Below are 21,196 nucleotides of genomic sequence, written 5' to 3' on the forward strand. Positions count from 1 at the left end.
AACACTAAGGAAGCTGCAGGAGAGGAATGCTATTAGAGGCATTAGTTGTCCACTTCTGTCTTTCAGCCTTGTTTTTCTTGCTTAACTTGTGTCTCTTTCTCTCAACTGCAGGCCGGACATGATAGACATGAGCCGGGTGTCAACACAGACCAACAGATCAAATTTAGAGCATGCGTTTGAGATCGCCGAACAGCTGGGGGTGGCAAGACTGCTGGACCCTGAGGGTGAGATTCATACGCAATCATGTTTGGTTTGACTCAAAAAACTCTCCTCTTAACTTTGTGGATATAAATCATGCAGAGTGGCACTTGGATTTTGTCTCCAAGGCTAATTTCTCTGAGTAAAGATCATACCACATGCTGCATTTCTGACCTTTGGTATTTACTTTCCTCATCAGACGTCGACGTTCAGTCTCCTGATGAGAAATCAGTCATCACATATGTCTCCACACTGTATGACGCCTTCCCTAGAGTACCTGATGGTGTTGATGGAATCAATCCAAATGTAAGTTGATGGCTCCACCTTTAACTCCACCCAATCTAAGTGAGAGTGCTGAGGAGTGATATAACGATGATGACCTTCTTTTTTTTTCTCTCTGAACAGGATGTCGATATCAAATGGGTGGAGTACCAGAACATGATCAAATACCTCAGCCAGTGGATCAAACACAATGTGGCCATAATGTCAGATAGATCATTCCCAAACAACCCTGTGGAGCTCAAGGTACTGACCACTTTAATTATCATTAAAAGCTTTGTATTGCACAAGTTAAGCTCAAGCTTTCTCATTTATCTTCTCGTGTGTGCACATAGCATCAGTTAGGCAGAGGATAATTAGCTCATGTGCAGCATCTGTCTGCTGTAACTGAGACTTAAAGTGATATTGAAGGATATGAGAGAGTAGCAGACCATTTGCTGCAAGAAGTCGATAACTCTTAATGGTGGAGGAACTTCTGTGCTAAGAGAAGGATTAAGGGAGAGCATGAACACATGCTTAGAGGTCTTTGCTTGTTTCTGTTCAATAGTAAAAAATATGCTTTTATGTTAATATCTGCTTTCTTTTCCAGGCACTTTATACACAATATCTGCAGTTTAAAGAAAATGAAATCCCACTGAAAGAAAACGAGAAGACGAAGATCAAGAATCTCTACAAAATGCTTGAGGTATAAAAAAACACGAAACAAATGAGCATGATTCATTGATCAAGCATTGCAGTATTTACACTCTTACTCTCTGCTGATTACAATTCTGTCTCTGTGGTATGTCTGATAGATGTGGATCGAGTTTGGACGCATTCAGCTCCCCCCGGGTCATCATCCCAATGATGTGGAGAAGGAATGGGGGAAATTAATTGTTGCCATGCTGGAAAGAGAGAAGAGCCTGAGGCCTGAGGTTGAAAGGTATGTGCAGCCCTGAAAATATTAATACTCTGTCTTGTTTAGCTCAACATAACAGAGACAGATTGCATCTAAGTCCCACCCCCCATCAGTAGAGAAAACAATCTAATGCTCTTTAATGACTTAGTATTACGTGAAGGTGCATTCTTTTCACTTTCACTAGATAGTAAGTGATAGAAATGTGCCTCCAGGGTGGTGTGTGGTGTGATGCATAACTTAGAGGGGGAAAGAGCCTGAGCTAAGTTTTATAAAGGTCTTGAGATGCCAAAGTAGGATTATGAAGCTAAGGCATCAGCATGGAGAATTAAAACACTGCTCAGCCAAATTGGTGAAAATCAGGATCCCACAAACTGTGGAGGAGGGAGCTTAGCTCTGCAAAGCCAAGGTTTCAACAAAATAATCTTTTTTGATGATCCTATTAATTCCTTTTAAATGTCAAAGTATTTACCCTCTGGCCACCAATGCACTCAATCATTAAAACATAAATAAGGATATAGATAAGTAGGAGGAACACTGAGTCAGAACTACATTACTAAATCTCCAAATGACCTTTTCCCCTCTGGTAGAAATAGGTCTCTAAGATATTCCTGACATATCTTGCATTTTTAACTCACTACAACTATTTTGTTAATGTTTTAGAACATGGCTGCACATTGGGGGGTTGATTTTTCTCCTCAGATAGGCGTGGTTGTTTGGGAAAAGGTGTAATCTATAGCCTTTATAGCTTAAAATTACAGGTTTCAAATGTATAAAACTGTGTAAGAGACATGTAGTTGGTGACGGATAAATTGTGTTTTCTTAGCTTGAGGCAACACACAAAGGCTTTCATTTTAGCAAGAAGAAACAGCGATGCTCTGCTTTTCATACCATCTATGGATAAACTAGCAAATGTGCTACGTGAGTCAGCATATCACTTCTGAGGCTGCTGCAGCCAGAGTGCTCCAGCATCAAATTGCAGGCTCACTAATGTAAAACTTATCTGTGAAACCTAACACCGGGCGTCGGTGCCTGAGTTTTGATTTTCCAAACTGAGGTGAAAATCCCCTCACTTGACCTTTGCACAGTTTCATCGGTTCCAGCATTTCCGGGGCTGTTGTGCAAAGTTTTAATTCATGTATTAATCAGATTTAGTGCACATCTACTTGTGCTATTTGCAAACAAAGGGGGGTTTTGTTCTGCTTTATCAGAGGATCAGGTGATTGGACGAGAGACTGAAACAAAAACAAAATAATCTTTCATCGTGAAAAAGCTTTCATGGTTTGCAGCTCAGAAACAAAGTCCATTATCTAGTGCTTCAAGAAGGCCAGAATTTGAAAATGCCAAGAACCAAAATATGCATATCTTAAGTCATGCATGCCTCAGTGAAGATATTTTCTGATTTATTGTAGTGACTGCTCTCTTAAGGCAGGCTCAGTCAAGTTTCTGAGCTCTATATGGCGCTCTGTTTCCAACGTTTGTAGCGGGATAGATCTTATTCCCAAAGATCATCACTTTTCATCTCTCGGCTGGCAGTGGTTCGGACAAATTTACCACCTCCCGAAAAACAGGATAATGTTTACTGTATTGAAGTTGGGTGTGGTGAAAACTTTCACATAAAGCCATCACAGCAGAGCGGCAGAGCTTTGTACAGTTTCAGCTTGTACAAAGGTGTACTGTCTCAACTTGCTGTTTAATTTTCATCCCCTGAGGGCAGCAAATTATTTCAGGGTGGGATCTTTTTTACACGCTCCTCACCTGGCAGTGGCCCCTATAAATTTGAGCACGAGGAAAGCCGCCTCATCAGTTTGGTCTGTGCATGCTTGCGGTCATACTGTCAGCTTTGGCTGGATGCTGGGTTCTTCACGGACGGATGGTTAGGGAGAGAAATGTAGCAGCACTAGTTTGAGTGGAAGCAGCAGCGGTTTTCGCCTGCAAACAAAGATGGCTTATTTGAGTGGGATATCATCTTTTAGCAATGGCAGCTTCACAAGCCTTGCTTCCAATGACACCATCATCACTGAGCCGCTACAGATTAACAGCTCGGTCTTTCTCAATAACAACATTGCCTTTGGATCCAGGTGAAGTGACAGTGTGCTTTGCTTTTTCATTTGTCTTCTTAATAACAAATGTAAACAGACACTCATTTTGTTTGTTTGTTTGTTTTTGTAGGCTTGAGATGTTGCAGCAGATCGCCAACAGGGTCCAAAGGGACTGTGTTCATGGAGAGGATAAGCTGGCACTCGCAAAAACTGCCCTGCAGTCTGTAAGTGTTCTGAAAACTGTATCTTAATATGAGTTGTGATGAAATAGAACACAGTTCTGAGTCTCTTCCTCTTGTCCTGTAAGGATGCAAAGCGTCTTGAGTCTGGTATCCAGTTCCTGAATGAAGCAGAGATTGCTGGCTACCTTTTGGAGTGTGAAAACATCCTTAGACAACAAGTGGTTGACATCCAAATTCTCCTGGATGGAAAATTCCCCTTTGCAGATCAACTCGTCCAAAGGTACAGTGCACGTCTGCTCACATATATGATACTCTACGTTGTCTCCAACATTCAGTCATCTTAAAATGATGTTCTTTTTAATTCAGGGTATCAAAACTCCGGGATGACCTACTAGTCCTGAGAGCCGAGTGTTCCTCCGTGTACAGCCAAGGTCGCACACTGACAACAGAACAAACCAAAATGATGATCTCCGGCATCACGCAAAGCCTGAACTCTGGTTTCTCGCAAAACATCAACTCAAGCTTGTCACCAGCCCTTACTCCTGCACTCACTCCAGGGGGGTTAGGTACCCCTGGGTCCACATTCACCTCTAGCCTTACACCGTGCCTCACCCCGTCCTTGACACCTGCCTTGACCCCCGGCATGCAGCCTTCTTCAGTCCAGAGCTACTTAGGGAGCGGTGGCGGCATGGACCCGGGCAGCCTCAGGCATTTGAAACACATGCAGATCCGTAAGCCCTTACTGAAATCCTCTCTGGCTGACTCCAACATGACAGAAGAGGAGGTCAACATGAAATTTGTACAAGACCTCCTGAACTGGGTGGAAGAGATGCAGGTGAGTAATCCCCATGAGCTTATTTATGATGCACTTTTATAAAGTCAAAACAACATGCTGAGTATTTAAATGTGTGTTTTTATTTTCTTAAAGCTGCAACTTGATCGTTCAGAGTGGGGATCAGATTTGCCAAGCGTGGAAACACATTTAGAAACCCACAAAAGTGTACATCGAGCTATTGAAGAATTTCAAATGAGTCTTAAAGAAGCCAAACTAAGCGAGGTGAGTGTTTGAGCACTTTTCTTTGTCTCAGTGAAATTATCAGCAATTAAATATAATCCCTGCACTCAATGTTTGTCTGGAGAAGCACTGTGGTTGCATGCTCTAACTCAGAGGAAACTAAAAGAAATAAAACATGTGTTCTTCTCTCAGATACAGATGACCATACCCCTGAAAATATCCTTCTCAGACAAACTAAACAAACTGGAAAAGCAATATGAGAGGCTCTTGGTAAGTGATCTTAAAACACACCAGTCTTAATCAATAAGGTGATTTTTTGATACGAGTGTTATTGTCTAACTTCATGTGTACCTGTCCTTTTCAGATCTGTTCCAGAGAGCGGCAAAGCTTCCTGGAGAGCCTGCATGACTTTGTGTCCCAGGCGACTCAGGAGCTCATCTGGCTGAACGAGAAGGAGGAGGAGGAGGTTGCTTTTGACTGGAGTGATCGCAACAGCAACATCTCAAAGAAAAGAGACTACCATGCTGTAAGTCCGTTTTCCTGTTCTTTTGTTTAAACGTTTTTTTCATTTGACTCTGACTTAATCAGTAAAATCCTCCACACAGACAGAACACAAGAGCTTATTCAGAATTCTTAACTAATAATAATCCCAGCAGAGGGATTTGTGTATACTCAGAGCGTTTTAAGATAATGACGTGGTGTGTCCCTTGTCACGACTGGATGCCAGAGATATTCAATCGACTCTTTTCACACAGGACCTGATGAGGGAGCTGGATGAAAAGGAGGGAGTGATCAAGTCTGTGCAGGACAAGGCAGAGCGCCTTTTGATCAAGAACCACCCTGCCCGGCTCACTATTGAAGTAAGCCCTGTGTGCTGTTTTTCCGTACACTCAGCTCTGTGGTCACTATAATTATCCACATTTTTGAATAGCAGCAGCAGCAGCGACTCCACCCTTCATACATCCTCCACAATGACTGAAAGATCATTTAATCCTTTAATTTTACAGCCATTATTTTCACCACCATCATCATTTTTTGTTGTGTCTTCCAGGCATACAGAGCGGCCATGCAGACACAGTGGAGCTGGATTTTGCAGCTGTGTTCATGCGTAGAACAACACCTCAAGGAGAATGCTGTTTATTTTGAGGTTAGCTGCTGGCGGTTTTTTCTCAGTCAATACAACAAAGCACTTTTGTTTCTCACATCTGATTTCTCATACTTCTCCCTGTGCAGTTTTTCAGTGATGCCAAAGAGTCCATAGACTACCTGAAGAGCCTGCAAGACGCCATCCAGAGGAAATACAGCTGCGATCGAACTAGCAGCCTACACAGACTGGAGGATCTCGTTCAGGAGTCTATGGTAAACTTTGACATTAAGTGTGCACATATAGAGATTGTGGCAAATAGAGAAAAGAGAACAATAACCTTTCTTTGTTTGTGTGTGTGTAGGATGAGAAAGAGCAGCTTCTTCAGTACCGCAGTACTGTTGCTGGATTAGTGGGCAGGGCAAAGAATATCGTGCAACTCAGACCCAGAAACCCAGAGAGCCCTGTGAGGTCCTCCATCCCTGTCAAAGCCATCTGTGATTATCGACAGATAGAGGTATATGCAGCGGCTCTCCATGCCTCATTGCACCACATTTAATCTCAGTATACATCAAAGATCTAATCATGAATGTTTCATGTCAAAACTCCTTTAGATCACCATTTATAAAGACGATGAGTGCGTGCTGGCTAATAACTCACACCGAGCCAAGTGGAAAGTCATCAACCTGGCAGGGAATGAAGCCATGGTGCCCTCTGTCTGCTTCACGGTGCCTCCGCCTAACAAAGAGGCTGTTGATATGGCAACAAGGTGAGATCCTGGTGACTTGTAATCTGAAAAAAAGTACATTTATTATTGCTTTCTGTAAATGAATGCATCAGCTCTGGTGAAGTGAAATTGGTGGGTTATTGATTTGTCTTTCTTTTCCTGTAGGACTGAGCAGTTATACCAGAATGTCCTGGCACTGTGGCACCACTCCCACATCAACATGAAGAGTGTGGTGTCGTGGCATTATCTCATGGCTGATATACGAGCCATCCGCAACTGGAATGTGTCTTCAGTATGTTTGAATATTCTCCTCTTATCAGTGACACAGCTGATAATCATGATTTAACATCAGGCTCTCTTTTCATGTCTCACGTTGTCTTATATATCTCCTTTTTTTTATCTAACCCGTACAGATAAAGACAATGTTGCCAGGCGAGCATCAGCAGGTCTTGAGCAACATGCAGTCCCACTTTGACGAGTTCCTGGAAGACAGCGAGGAGTCTGAGATATTCACTGTTGCAGACTGCGCCCAGCTGGAGAGAGACGTTGTGGCCTGCAAGGAGTATTACCAGGAACTACTCAGATCTGCAGAAAGAGGCAAGAGTCAGATGCTCCTTCTTTCCTTCTTTCCCTCTCAGCTTGATCCTGCCGATGCAGACTGAAAACAACATCCTGGGGGGAAAACACAGATCTTAAGCCTTCCAAGCCTTCAGTTAATGCCTTTTGGTATTTGGGTTTTAGCTGTAATTAAGAGTGGTTTTGGTAAAGATGGGGTGCTTTGCTCCAGTTAAAAATCAGACATTGAGATGTTGTTTGAAATGCAGGAAAAAATTTTAACAGAGAGGAATATCATGAGAAAAAATGAGAAAACTGTTGTTGTATTGTGAAGTCATGTACAGGAGGTCTGTAGGTAAATGTATGTTGCCTCCCCTTTTTTTAAATTATATTTCAAATCAGTTTAATTTTTGTGTGACTTCTCTTTGGTAGTGAACAAGGTGCAATGCTTAAGGTGCATTGCAACAGGTCTCGTTTGTGATAATGATGCCATCTAGAGGTGTGTCTTTGTGTTGATGGTTGATGTTTTAAACCAAGCGGGTTTGATGCTCCTTTATTTTTATCATGTAGTATAAAAGTTTTCTTTCCTATCTAATTGTTGTTAGATTCCTGAATGGTAGCAAATGTGACAAAAATGTATTTATTTATGTATCAAAATGTTCCTATCACAGTTTGAAACTCAAACACTTCTGATCTTCTCATGTGCTTATTTCTATTTATTCCACAGAGGAACACGAGGAGTCCGTGTACAACCATTACATCTCAGAAATACGAAAGTTCCGCATGCATCTGGAGGCGCATGAAGAACACCTGATCAGGCAGCTCCGCACACCGCTGGAGAGAGACGACCTGGATCAGAGTCTGCAGCGCATCGCAGAACACAAGGTACCCATCTTTGTATAAATAGTCATAAAAGTAGTGTGGTGTTAACTCTTGTTGTTAGTTAAGTCGTGATATTCTACATGTTGTTTTGCAGAATAAGAGAGCAGAGCTGGACACACTGAAAGAGGATCTGGACGTCATGAAGGAGAAGTGTGAGGTGTTCATCAGACAGGCTGCAGGTTCTCCATCTGTGCCGAAGCTTTCCTCAGAACTCTCTGTCCTCATTCAGAGCATGGGCCAAGTGTACTCCATGTCCTCCATTTATATGGACAAGTAAGACACTCTTCTTCTTTATCAATAGGTTGTAACAGTGGCATCCAAATAAATCTGAATATAACTTCATCTCCTTAACTTTGCAGGCTGAAAACAGTCAGCTTAGTGGTGAAGCACAGCCAAAGTGCTGAGGCGCTGGTTAAAGCCTATGAATCCAAACTGTATGAGGAAGAGGCTATGAACTCTGACGTCAGGTCCATTGAGGCGGTCATTTCAACACTGAAGGTAATGAAATGTGGGATTCAACATGTCATCATTCACAACTTCAGCAGAGTTCAGTTTTAGTAATAATCTCCCTCTCTGTGTTTGCAGCAATGGCGGTCAGAGATAGATGAGCAGCAGGAGGTATTCCACGACATGGAGGACGAGCTGCAGAAAGCACGAGTCATCAGTGACCGCATGTTTAAGGCCCACAACGAGCGGGACTTTGACCTGGACTGGCACAAAGAGAAAGCTGATCAGCTGAGTGAGAGATGGCAGAACATTCACTCCCAGATTGACAGCAGGTTTGTGTTCATGACTCCTTAGAAGATTTAATTGGAACAATTATATGCTCGTATTATAAATGTGAATGTTTCTTATTGACCCTAATCTTTCAACCTCAGGCTTAGGGACTTGGATGGTATCAGCAAATCTCTGAAACACTACAAAGACTCATTCAGTAATCTTGATGAATGGGCGGGAGAAATGGAAGCAGCACAGCTAAAGGCGCAAGACAACAAACCTGAAGATAGCAAGGCGCTGGCTGAGCTGTTAAATAAACAGAAGGTAGAATATGATTCAGGTCTTCACAGTAAGATAAAGAGTATACATTTAATAGATGTAGATTTATATATGTTAAATATCTGTGTATTTCAGGTCCTTGTTGCTGAAATGGAACAAAAACAGGGCAGAATCGATGAGTGTCAGAAGTACTCAGAGCAGTACTCATCTGCAGTCAAGGTAGGAAACCTTTTCAACACATGCATGGTCATTTTTTTAACTCTCTTATAGCTTATTATTATACGTATACGTCCTGAACCTGCAGTTATTTCCACTCCAGCTTTGTTGAAAGAGGAACAACCTTGTAACCTTTCACGTTAATCTCTCCCCAGGATTATGAACTGCAGCTGATGACCTTCAGAGCGATGGTGGACTCTCAACACAAGTCTCCCCTCAAGAAACGGAGGATGCAGAGCTCTTCTGACTCCATCCAACAGGAGGTAAAAATATGATTACACTCCATTAGGGCAGAAGATTTGAGCTCCATGCAAAAGACATCTTAATGACATCCTTCCCTTTGTTGTATAACAGTTCATGGATCTCCGAACCCGCTACACTGCTCTGGTTACCCTCATGACGCAGTATGTGAAGTTTGCGAGTGAGACACTGAAAAGAACTGAAGACGAGGAGGTAAGAGAGACGTATTTTAATAAGTGACGGCTTTATATACTTAAAGAAGCTTATGCAGCACTATTAGATCTTTGGGGGCTTTATGGATTCTTTAACTTATGATGTAAGTTCAGCTTTGCTTGTCTTTATTTTTGCATAGTTCCTCTGTGTATCTGTCCTATCTGTTCTTATTCCTGTCATGGCCATGGGAGAAGATCTTTGCTTCTTTGTGAAAGAAGCAAAGGAAGTGCATGTGTGCATGGTAACATCTATTGCAGGTGGCAGTGACTTGCTGGGAGGAGAGAGACTTTTTATTCATCCACAGAAAGTCTTTCTCATATAGACCCTTCTCACAAGACATACAACCTCTCCAGGAGTTTTGTAGATATTTGATTTTAGAGGCATTCTTAAGCCTATTTTCTTTAGATGTTTCAAGACCTGAATCACAGGACAAAGCTGCTGATCAAAGCAGTGACTAGTGCTATCAAAATATTCTAAAAAACAATGTTATTAAATGTGAAACCTTGAAATTCATGCAGTCTTCAAATGCTCATTCCTGGAGGGTTTGTTTGATATTTCTGCAGCACTCTGGTAAGAAGTAAAAACAATATCATGCATTACATTTTAACAGTTTTTAATGACACCTGACTTGGTGGATGACATATTTGTTTTGCATTATAGAGCAGAAAGGCTAATGACAAAGCAGAGTATTCAAAAAGGACAGAGAGCATGGAGCTCCAGAAAGCTGAAGGCGAAGTCGAGGTTAGTCAACTTAAACAACTGATCCTGGAACAGGAGGCTTTACTGGAGGAAAGACAAGCACAGCTGGAAGAGCTGGAAGGAGAAGTGGAAACCCAACAGACGACGATTGATGATCTCAGCTTTCAGAAATCACAACTTGAGCACGAAGTTCAGCAGTATTGCACCAAGTTAGAAATAGCAGTGAAAGATAAAGCTGCCGGTGATCAGGAATTAAGTCATGCAAAACAGTTAAACGAGCAATTAGAGGCCAAGTGGGCAATTGCCCAGAAAAACCTTGAGGACATCTTAAAGAAAACAAAGGAAGACCAAGAATTAATGAAACAGAGCCCCAAACAGCACAAGGTGTTAAACATTGAGGAGGCAACTGAGGGAAAGTTTGAAAGTCAAGGCAAGCCTTTGGTATCTGAGAGTCGGGTGACAGTTCACAGTGAGCTAGAGATATCTGTGGTGAGAGAAAATGAGAGAAGGATGGGGGAAACCCTTCAGCAGAAACAGGAAGAACTAGACCTGGTCCAGAAAAAAGCAGACGTAGCTGAAGAGAAAGCACAGAGTTATAAAAAGCTTTTAGACGACAGCAACAACAGACTGAAGAAACTGCAGATGGACATGGAAAGTGAGAGAAACGACATGAGGCAGAAAACTGAGGATGTCCAGCACGAAGCACTGAACATGAAGAAATCCGTCAACGAACTTCAAGAGGAGATCAGATCCCTTCAAAGAGCAAAGTCTTCATTGGAGCAAAACACATTCTTCCAGAGCACTGAGGTTGAGGGTCTGAAAGAGCAGCTGAAAATCACACAGGGAGATTTGCATAAGAAAAGCTCAATGGAGCAGGAAAACATCTACAAGATCAGCAACCTAGAAGAAGAGGTAACTTCCAAACTGGCAGTAATAGATCAGCTGAAGCATAAATGCAACGAGCTGACGAGGACAAATGTCTCAACTGACAGTGACATTAGAGGTCTCCAGATCCAAATAGAGTCATTAGAAAATGAAAGATCCTTTTCTGAACAAAAAATCAAGTCTGTAAAGAGTGAGATAGAGAGCTGGAAACAGCAGCTTCAAGTAGCTAATGATGAAAATAACACACTGAGGAGATCTGAGCAGGCGAGCAAGCTCAAATGCAAGAACCTCGAAGCAGAAATTGAAAAAAGTGAATTAGTTGCTTCACAATTACAGAAAAAAGTAGACGAGTTACAGCAAATCAATGTGGATACTGAAAAGAATCTGAAGAATGCAAGGGCTAAACTTGATCAAGTGGAGATGGAGATGGATAGTAAAGATCAGCAAGTTAAAATCTTAAAGTCTCAGGCTGAAGGCACCAAATCACAGGTTCGGATTATTGAGGAGGAGCTAAATAAGAAATCCAAGACTTATCATGAGCTTCAGATGAAACTGCAGGATTACAGCGAGGAGGTGAGGGAAATGACTGAACTGCAGCAGAAAATCAAAACACTGAAATCAAAAACCGTCAATTATGAGAATGAATTATCTGGTCTGAAATTAGAGCAGATGTCTTTGTTAGCTGAGAAGAATTCTGCAAATCAAAAGATCCACACTCTAAATATTGAAATCAACGATTTGAACATGATGCTCGTGAAAAAGAATGCAGATCTGCAAAAAGAAACCGCTGAGAGTCAGAAACATCTCAATAAAGTCAAGAACTTAGAAGATGAGCTCTTTAGTCACAAGGTCAATGTTAAAGGGGTGAATAGCAGCTCAGAGAAAATTGTAGACAACCTAAAGCATGAGCTGTTTGCTTTTCAGAACGACAAGAAGGCGACAGAGAGGAAGCTAGAGGCTCTGAATACTAAAGTTTCAGAGTTGAACACCTCGCTGCAAAGAACTAAAGATGAGTTGTTGAAAGAGAGCCAAGAACGAAAGGTCAAAGAATCTAAAATATCACAGCTTGAGACTGAGCTACAGAAAAGTAGATCAACAATGATAGAAGCAACGTCGAGCTCTGACAAATCTCGATCAAATCTCCAACACGAGAATCTGATGCTTCAGAGAGACAAAGTGGATGCAGCAGAGAAAAACATTTTGTTGGGATCTGAAGTCAGAGCTCTGAAAGAAATGTTTCAGGGAGCTCAAAGAGAAGCTGAAAATAAGCAAAGAGAAAACTCAACCCTTCAGATGAAAGCCAAACAGATGGAAGAACAACTGGAAAAGTGCAAGAAAATGTTAGAGGAGTTGAAAGATAAACTAGATCTCCAGAAAGAGGGCTATGAGAGGCAGCTGTCACTGGTGCAGACTGAGATAGAGAAAAAACTTGTTTTGATTCAATCTGAAATAATGAGGGACAGTGGTAATTCTAATCATGGCCCAGAACTAGCATCGATGCTAAACAAGTATTTCAAACAAGATGCTAAACAGATGAAAACAGTCCATCAGACCACTTCAGAAACAAAGCAACAAGCAGACCAGCAGCTGCTGAGCAAGATGGACAAACTGGAGCAAGAGAGAACAAAGCTCGGACATGAGCTCTCAAAGGCCAAATCTCAAGTCGCCCAGCTTGAGGGAGACAAACTCAAACTCAGCTCAAAAATAAGTGAGTTGCAATGGCAAAGCAATGACGGGTCAAATGAGTCAGCTAAGTATAAACAGCTGTTGGCAGATAGTGAGCGGAGACTGACATTGAAGGACATGGAAGCAAAATCTCTGCAGGAACAGATAGAAATGTACGTCAGAGAGATTAACAGTCACCAGGAGGAGCTTTCAGTGCTCGGAGGCGGGGAGAAGACGAAGAACCAAAGGATAAACAGACAGGAAGTGACTGAAACAGTTCATCATTATGGAAAAGACAACGATGCAGCTTGGCAGAAGTCAGGACAAACAGGGATGCAGAGGACAACGCCCTCGGTCAGATGTCCAAAATGCAACTGGGAGATTGAGACTCTGACTACCAAAGTGTCCTCAGAGGTAATTATCTCAGCATTACTGCAACACAGTAGTGTTAAGAAGCAAATATTTCCACTAAGTGTATTTTCCTGTATTTATTTATTATATATTTATTGATATAATCCTCCCATGTCACATCTACAGATGTCAACAATGGCGAAAGAAAGCAATCTCAGAGGACTGGATCAAGTCAAACAAGAAAAAATGGACGTCATTCCCAAACAAAGCCTTCCTGATTCACCATCAAAGAAAGTTTTGAATAGCTCTGTTAATCAAGCTTCAGCAGCAGCAGCACAAAAAGAGATGCACAGTGTGACCGGTAAGAGTCAAGACCCTACTACTGCGACAACACAGGGATACATGGCTCTGTGTGGACTGACAGACAAACACACAACTAAAACACGAATCATCAGGACGACGACGTATCAGATCAACGAATGTGAGACTGTAAACCCGTCAGAGAAGAAAGCAACAGCTGGTGACGGCAAAGTCAGTGCGGTGTATTCAACTTCCCAAAAGTCCCCAGAACCCAGAGGCAACACAAGTCTTCAAAGCTTGATCAAATTCAAACTGTTGGATAAAGAGGTTTTGCGTAGGTTAGAGATGGGCCTTATCACAATGGAAGAGGTGCATGCATCCCTCGCTCAGTACACCAGCAAACCGACTACTGTAGCCGGGGTTTATGTAGAGTCAAGTAAGAAAAAGATATCCTTCTTAGAAGCTGCTGAGAAAGGCTTCTTAGCTAAAACATATGCTCTTGAGTTTCTAGAGGCTCAGGCTGCAGCAGGAAGCCTTATAGATCTGTCCACAGGACAAACACACTCAGTTGAAGAGGCTCTGGAGAAAGGTATCGTAGAGAAAGGCCTGAAGGATAGACTAATGGAGGCTGAGAAAGCAGTTAGTGGATACATTCATGCTGGCAAAAAGCTGTCTGTGTTTCAAGCAATGGAGGGAAGGATTCTTGATAGATTCAAAGGAAAGAAGATCCTTGAGGTCCAGATAGCAACAGGGGGATTGAGCAATCCAGAGACTGGTGTTAGGGTACCACTTAGCATTGCTCTTGATCAGGGTCTTGTGAGTGAAGAGTTTCTGAAGGGTCTATATGATCCCACAAGTAACCCTAAAGGTTTCCACAACCCTGACTCTGGGCAGAAAGCATACTACGCCGACATACTGAAGACCTGCATCTATGACGTAGACGGCGGTGTGTTCCTCTCCCCAATTGGTGAGAGACATTTAACAAACAACTCTCCCACAAGTTGTCACAGAGCGTCCGTCGTCATCAGCAGCTCTGGTGTGGAAATGCCAGCATACGAAGCGTTCAAAGGGGGACGCATTGACAAGAGGACATACATGTTTCTGTCACAGGAGGAATGTGAATGGCAGGAAAAGTCTGTTACCGACCCCAGTGGGAAATCACTTCACATGATAATTGATGTCAAAAGTGGGAGACAGCTCTGTCTGGAGTCCGCTGTAAGTCACAGGTACCTCGAAACATCTGAGCTTGACAGCTATCGCAAAGGGCTTCTCAGTATCTACGAGATTGCAGACATCATATTTTCAAGAATGGTTGTTGTTGAAGATGTTAACAGCCCAATTGCTGGTCTCTGGGATGTCACTCAGAGGAGGAGGATCTCAATATTTCAGGGTCTTCAGATGGGTTTTACTGATAAATCCACTGCTTTGAGGCTGTTGGAGGCCCAGGCCTGCACCGGAGGAATCTATGACCCTACGTCAGGGGAGAAAGTGTCTGTCTCTGATGCTTTCAAAAGAGGTCTGTTAGACGAGGCACTGAGTCAGCAGCTCCAACAGTTTGAGGAAGCATACAACGGCATCATCCACCCCAAGACTTCCAAAAGTCTGTCCATTCCCAAAGCAATCCAGGAAAACCTCTTCCCAAAGGATGTCGGTTTTCGCTGTATCGAGTTCCAGCTCCTGACTGGAGGCTTGATAAACCCTGACACCCATGACAGAGCCTCACTTGAGGAGGTCATCCAGAGTGGCGTTATTGACAAATCCACTGCCTCAGTAATCAAGGATGAGAAGTTCCTCGCCAAAAGCCTCACCTGTCCAAAGACCAAGAGGAAAATCACGTTCAGGGATGCGCTTGAAAGAAGTGTGTACGACTGCCACACAGGGTTGAGGTTACTGGAGGCCATGAAGCTTCACGGCTTTGGAAGCCAAATCTACTTTTCATTATATTTGGGCGTATAAGCAATACACAGTTGTAAATATCAGCTTGTTCATAGCATAGAAGCAAATACAATGAGACAGGGTGTCTGTTTGTTTTGGGCTGTTGAAGTCACCTTGCTTACTTCACTCTTGAATTAACTTTTTTGATTTACAGACATGTTTTAAATGATGTGATTTCTGAGCGTTGGTGTTTTAACCCTCATTTGAAATGTATTTTTTTAACTTCCCCTCCATGTTAGGATCATCCTCAGTGTTTCTCTCCTTATGTAACAAAGATAACAATCCTGTCAAAACCCCCATCTGTTTGATTTTTAGAGATCTGTTGATGAGGAGAAGAGAGAGCATGGTGATAAAGTTAGCAAACTATTGCACTGGATGTCCAATGTGAAGCAGACCCCAAACAATGGTGGGAATGCTCTGACAGATAGCAATGCCAACACAGACGCCTCTAATAAGCCCCAGGTAAATGACGTGTGTTGTTTTTTGGTGTTTCCAGCGTATAGTTTATATTTTCACTTTGCTGCCACCTGTACGTGAACATGCTTTGGTTTATGGTGAAGAGTATTTTTCTAAGCAAATTTATATATCACAGCCGTTTGCTGTCGCAGTGAATGTTTTCTAATAAAATAACTGGCTGTCTACTTTCTGATTCATGTAATCCATATTCTGAATTTAAACTTTAGGTAGTGGTTTTAACTTTTCTGTCATATACATTATTACCCCCCGTCACTTTTCTTACAAGGCCATGTCATTTAAATTTTTTTTATGATTTTATGAACCCATTATCAACAAAGTTGCACAAGCACCCATATTACACAACAATGAGCCACCCTGTTCATTAAAATTTCAAACTACATTTTAAAGGTTTGCCCCTGTTTCTAAGGAACCATTCACTTACAGTCCAAAGCTGACATTATTCAACAAATGAATGAAATACCTTTATGTATACAGTATCTTACAATAGCATTCTTATTGTGATTGATTCAATTGGTGAAGCGATGAGTATTCATTAATGCTTTTTAAAATCAGTCAATCTAATTTAAAGAGACTAAAAGTTCAGACTCACTTTCATTTAAATGCACTTACATTACTGACCAACATGTGGTGTATTCCCTGGTTTGTCCACTGATGTTTATGCAGATGGTGTAATTGCGTGTGGTCAGTTTAGACCCATGTCAGGTCTTAAACTGAGCTATGTAGACATTGATCAGTTTTAGAGTACACTATTAAGGCCAGTATTCACACTGTCCTGTCAAAATATTCAAGTAATACTTTTGTATTTGTGGTGACATAAGGTGCATTTCGACCAAGAGTTCAGGGGTCTTTTAACCCCCAGAACTACTTTACCCTGAACTAAAAGTTTCCTCTTCCCCCATCGTTGTCTGCGTTTCAACCGCAGGCTGAAGTCCCAGGTAGATTGTGCAAATCAGGCCAGTGACGTATGGAGGAAAAAAAAATCTATTAAGTAATATTTTGAAATCTTAATAAATAACTAAACTAGTATGCATTCCCAGGAACTCCCTCTGTGTTTCAACAACTGTGCAAACTCCACAAACACCGTTACGTTCAGATGAAAGTCCCAGAACCTTTGAAAAGCACTACCCCCAAAGCAGGGGCTTTTCAGGGGGAGATTAACTCCCCGGAAGTAAATTTAGACCCTGGTTCCTCCGGTTGAAATGCATGTAGTTCAGGGGTAAAGTCCCTAGTTCCAGGGTAAAGTTCCTGCAGTCGAAAAACGCCTATATAGACCTTAAGCACTGGACTCTGACATTAATGGGGTTTTTCTGCCATTATTATTGCAGCTGTAGGAAAGTAAAATGTTGTTCCCTAAATTAAATACAAGCATGTTGTTGTTAATTTGTAATTGTGAGTTTAGTACACATAAAGATACCACAACAAGGTGAACTTTTGAAAGTAGTTGTGCATTTTTAACAAAAAGCAGTTCTGTTTAAAACTTAAATATTACGTTTATAGATTTTTTTAAAACCGTACTGACTAAAAAATACAGAAATTCCAACTTATATTTAATTAACAGGAATATAATGACAGCTTTGGACTTCTTATTCTAACTTACATTAATTAGTGAAATGGAAAACCTCTCTTTTTTTGTTTCTGAATACTGTTTCATGTTTTTAATAGTCTGTCCTATATGTAAATGAAGTGGGAAATAATGCTATACAATATAGTTACATAAGAAAGGGAAGTATCCAAATTAACAGTGCTATTCATATTCACTGCAGTGGTTTTATTAAACTGCTTTTGCACAGGGTGTCATGTTTCATGTCACTGGCTTGTACAGTATTTTTAAGTTATGCATATATTTTTTTCATTAAGTCACTTCAATGCATTCAATTTAAAAGTATAATTTAATTTTCGAACAATGATTCTAGTAAGTGAATGTGTGATAACATCTCTGTTTACTGTGATCATATTGGTGGCAGCTATATTAGGATATAATTCAAAAGTATAAGGCGTCATTTCACTGCATATAAAGAATTAACATGCTGTGATTTTATATTTTAGGTGTCAGTGGAGGAAATGGTCACCAAGAAGGAACAGATAGCAGAGGCATTGGGAGCCACACAGAAGATGCTGAACAAGCACAGTGACAAGTGAGTCCAACTGCTGTGACCGACATGCAAAAGAGTAATACTGTCCACCTTTCACATTCTGCCTCATGCTTAATGTTTTGTCTTATAGAATGACGGACGAGGAAAGAGAGAAGGCCCAGGAGCAGCTGGCGTCGCTGAATCAGGCCTACAATGAACTCTCCCAGCAGTGTTCAGATCAGACCACCTCTGCTGAAGAGGTTGGGCTCTAGGCTGTTTCTTCTATTGAGTGGTTTTGCATTTGTGTGTTATAACATGTGATGAAACAGCGCCCCCTGATGTTCAGCTGCATGACTAACCTTTCTCCTTCTCTCCAGTGCAGTTTGAGCTGCTGTCTTTGTTTCTTTGTTTCTCCTACACTGAATCATTGAGGACAGAAAATGAGATTTATGCTGTGAACATGCTTTGCTGCACTCCACTTTGGTCTGAATGTCACTGTTATTAATGTTTTTGACTTGAAGCATCAACAAGACAACAGGTATGACACATAACCATTTCCCTACAGTCTGTTATTTGACTAACTAACCTCTTTTTGCAAGATGCTGGAAACTGCATTCCCAGATGCATGACAGCTTTATATGTCACTTTCCTATTGCAACCGTGAAGCAGATTTGCACTTGTGCACATGCTGTTTTAACATGCCCACTTGTGTGTGCTGGTGAGTTCATATTTTGTCTTATTATGAATACTTTTCCTCAACATTGAAATCATGTCCATGCAGATTTTGATTCTTGGACGTGTTCAGTAAGTTGTGACCCTCTCCTCTTCCGTAGGACTCAAAATCCACTGATGTAACTGTGCCCATTAATGAGCTGATGGATGACATAACAGGAGTTTCTCTTCCAAAGTCTGAGACCTCCAACCTCTGTCAGTCTGACCAGCCTGTCTGTCTGGACACGGATGATGCTTTCAAACAAGATTACAATAATAAATCCACCCTGAACCACTCAGCAGGCTTGAATGAAGCAAACAAGTGCATACAGAGTTCCCATGTCTCCTCTGTGTCTCTCTCTGACATAGCAGCAGCAGCAAAGGAAAGGGCAACATGTGAAGACCTGGTCATCAAAGTGATAGAAGTCAAAGAAGTCAGTGATGGAGTGAAGGTGTGCTACACAGGGGACACACTAACCCTGGAGGGGGCGTTTCAGTCTGGTGTAATACCTGCGTCGGTCTATGTAGAGATTCTGCAGAGGCATAAGAGCTGTCCAGGTATGATGGATTTGAGCCCTGCTGAAGATGTGACCCCCTTAGAGCCTTTGCAGGAGGTGCCTGAGGTTGAGGCTAGTGAGGTCAATAGCTTCCTATTAAAGTGCCTCAGCAGTGATAAATCACAGACATCAAGGAGAAATATTCAAACACTCAGGACTGCTTGTGAAGCTTCAGGTGATCAGGAGAACATGTCAAGGCTGTTTGGCGAAGGTCAAAAGACAACAGTTGAGGTGTCAGAGGATGTTATGAGTAGTATTTCAAACCTCCAAAATGCTGATAAGCTGAAGGTGGATGCAGGTGTTCAGTGTGATTTGATGAGCTCAAGCAGCACACTACTAGTTCTTAGAAATCAGCAGTTTATTGGAGTTGTAATACCTCCCTTTGGGGAAACTATATCTGAATCATTCCAGTATAATCAACAACAGAACACCTCAGATCAGTTTATAAGCACAGTGTTCAGCAATTGGAGCAAAATAGCAGCTTTTTACATTCCAGAGACTTCAGAGGTGGTGGATGTGTCCTCTGCCGTTCAGAAAGGTTACATCGACATGCACACAGCAGAGGTTTTAAAGTCTATAGAAATCCCTGATGTGTTTCCTGATGTTGATGAACTACATGAAAAGTTTTCATCCTGGCTTATGTATAGAAAACTCACACTTGAAGGATGCCATCGTGCTGCAGATTGTTCCAAAGTTGATAACGTCCCTACTCCGTCAGAGGCAAAGCAGTTATTCATCTCCTACCTGATTATAAACAGCTACATCGACCAAACAACCGGACAGAGGGTCCTCATTCTTGACAGAAACCTCAGTCAGATCATTAAAATCTTCCTGAAAGATTTAACATTTTCTGAAAACACAGAGAAAAATGTAACCTCCCTTGCTTTCAATGTGGGGGATCATTCAGAAGAGGATGAATTAGACCCGCTGCATATAAATGAAGAAGCAGAGGAGTTAATGGAAGACACAGACGATACATTTGAACCCTCTAATTTTGCCTCATATGCAAATGGGAGAATTACCTTGCATGAAAACATATATGCAAATGATGAGGCACTAAAAGAACATCCTCTCAGGGAGTTTTTAACAGATACTGACACTGGAATGGATACAAAAGAGCTTGAAGAAGCAGAGATAACTTTGTGTCAAACCTGGACAGAGGCGGGTGAATTTGCAGAGAGATATTTTGAAAATAGTCCACAAAGTGATTCTGGTGCTGCTGACTATGAAAGTCTTGATATTTCTATTCTCCCAGAGATGTCAGTCCTCCCCGCTTTATGCTCTGTGCAGACAACACATTTTAGCTCATCATCAGAGATGTTTGACTGCGAGAGTTCTGCAGAATCCTTCCAGCAAACACTTTCATACCACGATCCTGACTCACTTTGCCGTGTATCACGAAGTATAGAAATTACACAAGCTGAGTTTCTGTGCTCTGAGGAATTGTTGGAGGGTGAGAATGAGCAGGAGTATGTTGTTCATCTCCTGGAAGCAGAAATAGAGGAGATGACAGATATAGATGTCACCTCTGGGAGTCATAATGACCTGGAGGCAGCACTCTGTGAGGGCCTACTTACAGAGACAGCAGTACTGGAACTGCTTCAGCTAGAGTCAGAGGAAAAAGGAAGTGTAGTGGGAGATGAAGAGGACATGGTTATTGACTTTAAAGAAAGGGTTTTGGGTGGGGGCATGTCTCCAAATATTTCTCTTTGTATGATGGAACAACAGAGCCTGTTGAGGTCCAGTTGCCCCGTCAGCATCAGTGAGTCATTGCAGGGCGGAGATGAAATTGAAACAAGCATTTACTTAGAGGATAATTTCTCTCCATCCTTTTCTGACGATCACAGCAAAGATTCTGATAATGAAAGCACGCAGCAGCAGCCAGCCGACAGGAAGGTTGCTGTCATTGTGCTTGATTTGACCAATCAGCTGACTGATGATATAAAGATAGTGAGGGAGAATGAAGGAGCAGAGGCAGATTGTGGACTAACAGGAAACATAGATAAGATGAGTACTCTTC

The 21,196-nt window shown here is 41.8% G+C and overlaps 1 protein-coding gene across 1 annotated transcript in view; it reads left to right on the forward strand.

Moving 5' to 3' along the window:
• Nucleotides 1-21,196, forward strand: part of dst (dystonin) — a 118,403-nt gene that overhangs the window by 43,663 nt on the left and 53,544 nt on the right. The window contains exons 8-36 of the mRNA XM_034682728.1: nt 112-224; nt 398-504; nt 604-723; nt 1,067-1,162; nt 1,272-1,399; nt 3,545-3,638; nt 3,722-3,876; nt 3,963-4,431; nt 4,525-4,653; nt 4,804-4,881; nt 4,976-5,137; nt 5,367-5,471; nt 5,663-5,758; nt 5,845-5,970; nt 6,060-6,212; nt 6,310-6,464; nt 6,588-6,714; nt 6,836-7,019; nt 7,705-7,862; nt 7,954-8,132; nt 8,219-8,357; nt 8,445-8,638; nt 8,738-8,900; nt 8,991-9,074; nt 9,227-9,334; nt 9,426-9,524; nt 15,675-15,821; nt 17,883-17,971; nt 18,060-18,168. Of these exons, the coding sequence (XP_034538619.1) occupies nt 112-224; nt 398-504; nt 604-723; nt 1,067-1,162; nt 1,272-1,399; nt 3,545-3,638; nt 3,722-3,876; nt 3,963-4,431; nt 4,525-4,653; nt 4,804-4,881; nt 4,976-5,137; nt 5,367-5,471; nt 5,663-5,758; nt 5,845-5,970; nt 6,060-6,212; nt 6,310-6,464; nt 6,588-6,714; nt 6,836-7,019; nt 7,705-7,862; nt 7,954-8,132; nt 8,219-8,357; nt 8,445-8,638; nt 8,738-8,900; nt 8,991-9,074; nt 9,227-9,334; nt 9,426-9,524; nt 15,675-15,821; nt 17,883-17,971; nt 18,060-18,168 (4,066 nt within the window). The remainder of the gene's footprint in view (nt 1-111; nt 225-397; nt 505-603; nt 724-1,066; nt 1,163-1,271; nt 1,400-3,544; nt 3,639-3,721; nt 3,877-3,962; nt 4,432-4,524; nt 4,654-4,803; nt 4,882-4,975; nt 5,138-5,366; nt 5,472-5,662; nt 5,759-5,844; nt 5,971-6,059; nt 6,213-6,309; nt 6,465-6,587; nt 6,715-6,835; nt 7,020-7,704; nt 7,863-7,953; nt 8,133-8,218; nt 8,358-8,444; nt 8,639-8,737; nt 8,901-8,990; nt 9,075-9,226; nt 9,335-9,425; nt 9,525-15,674; nt 15,822-17,882; nt 17,972-18,059; nt 18,169-21,196) is intronic.

Source organism: Notolabrus celidotus, chromosome 4 (assembly GCF_009762535.1).
Source record: "Notolabrus celidotus isolate fNotCel1 chromosome 4, fNotCel1.pri, whole genome shotgun sequence".
In the NCBI taxonomy this organism is placed as follows: Eukaryota; Metazoa; Chordata; class Actinopteri; order Labriformes; family Labridae; genus Notolabrus; species Notolabrus celidotus.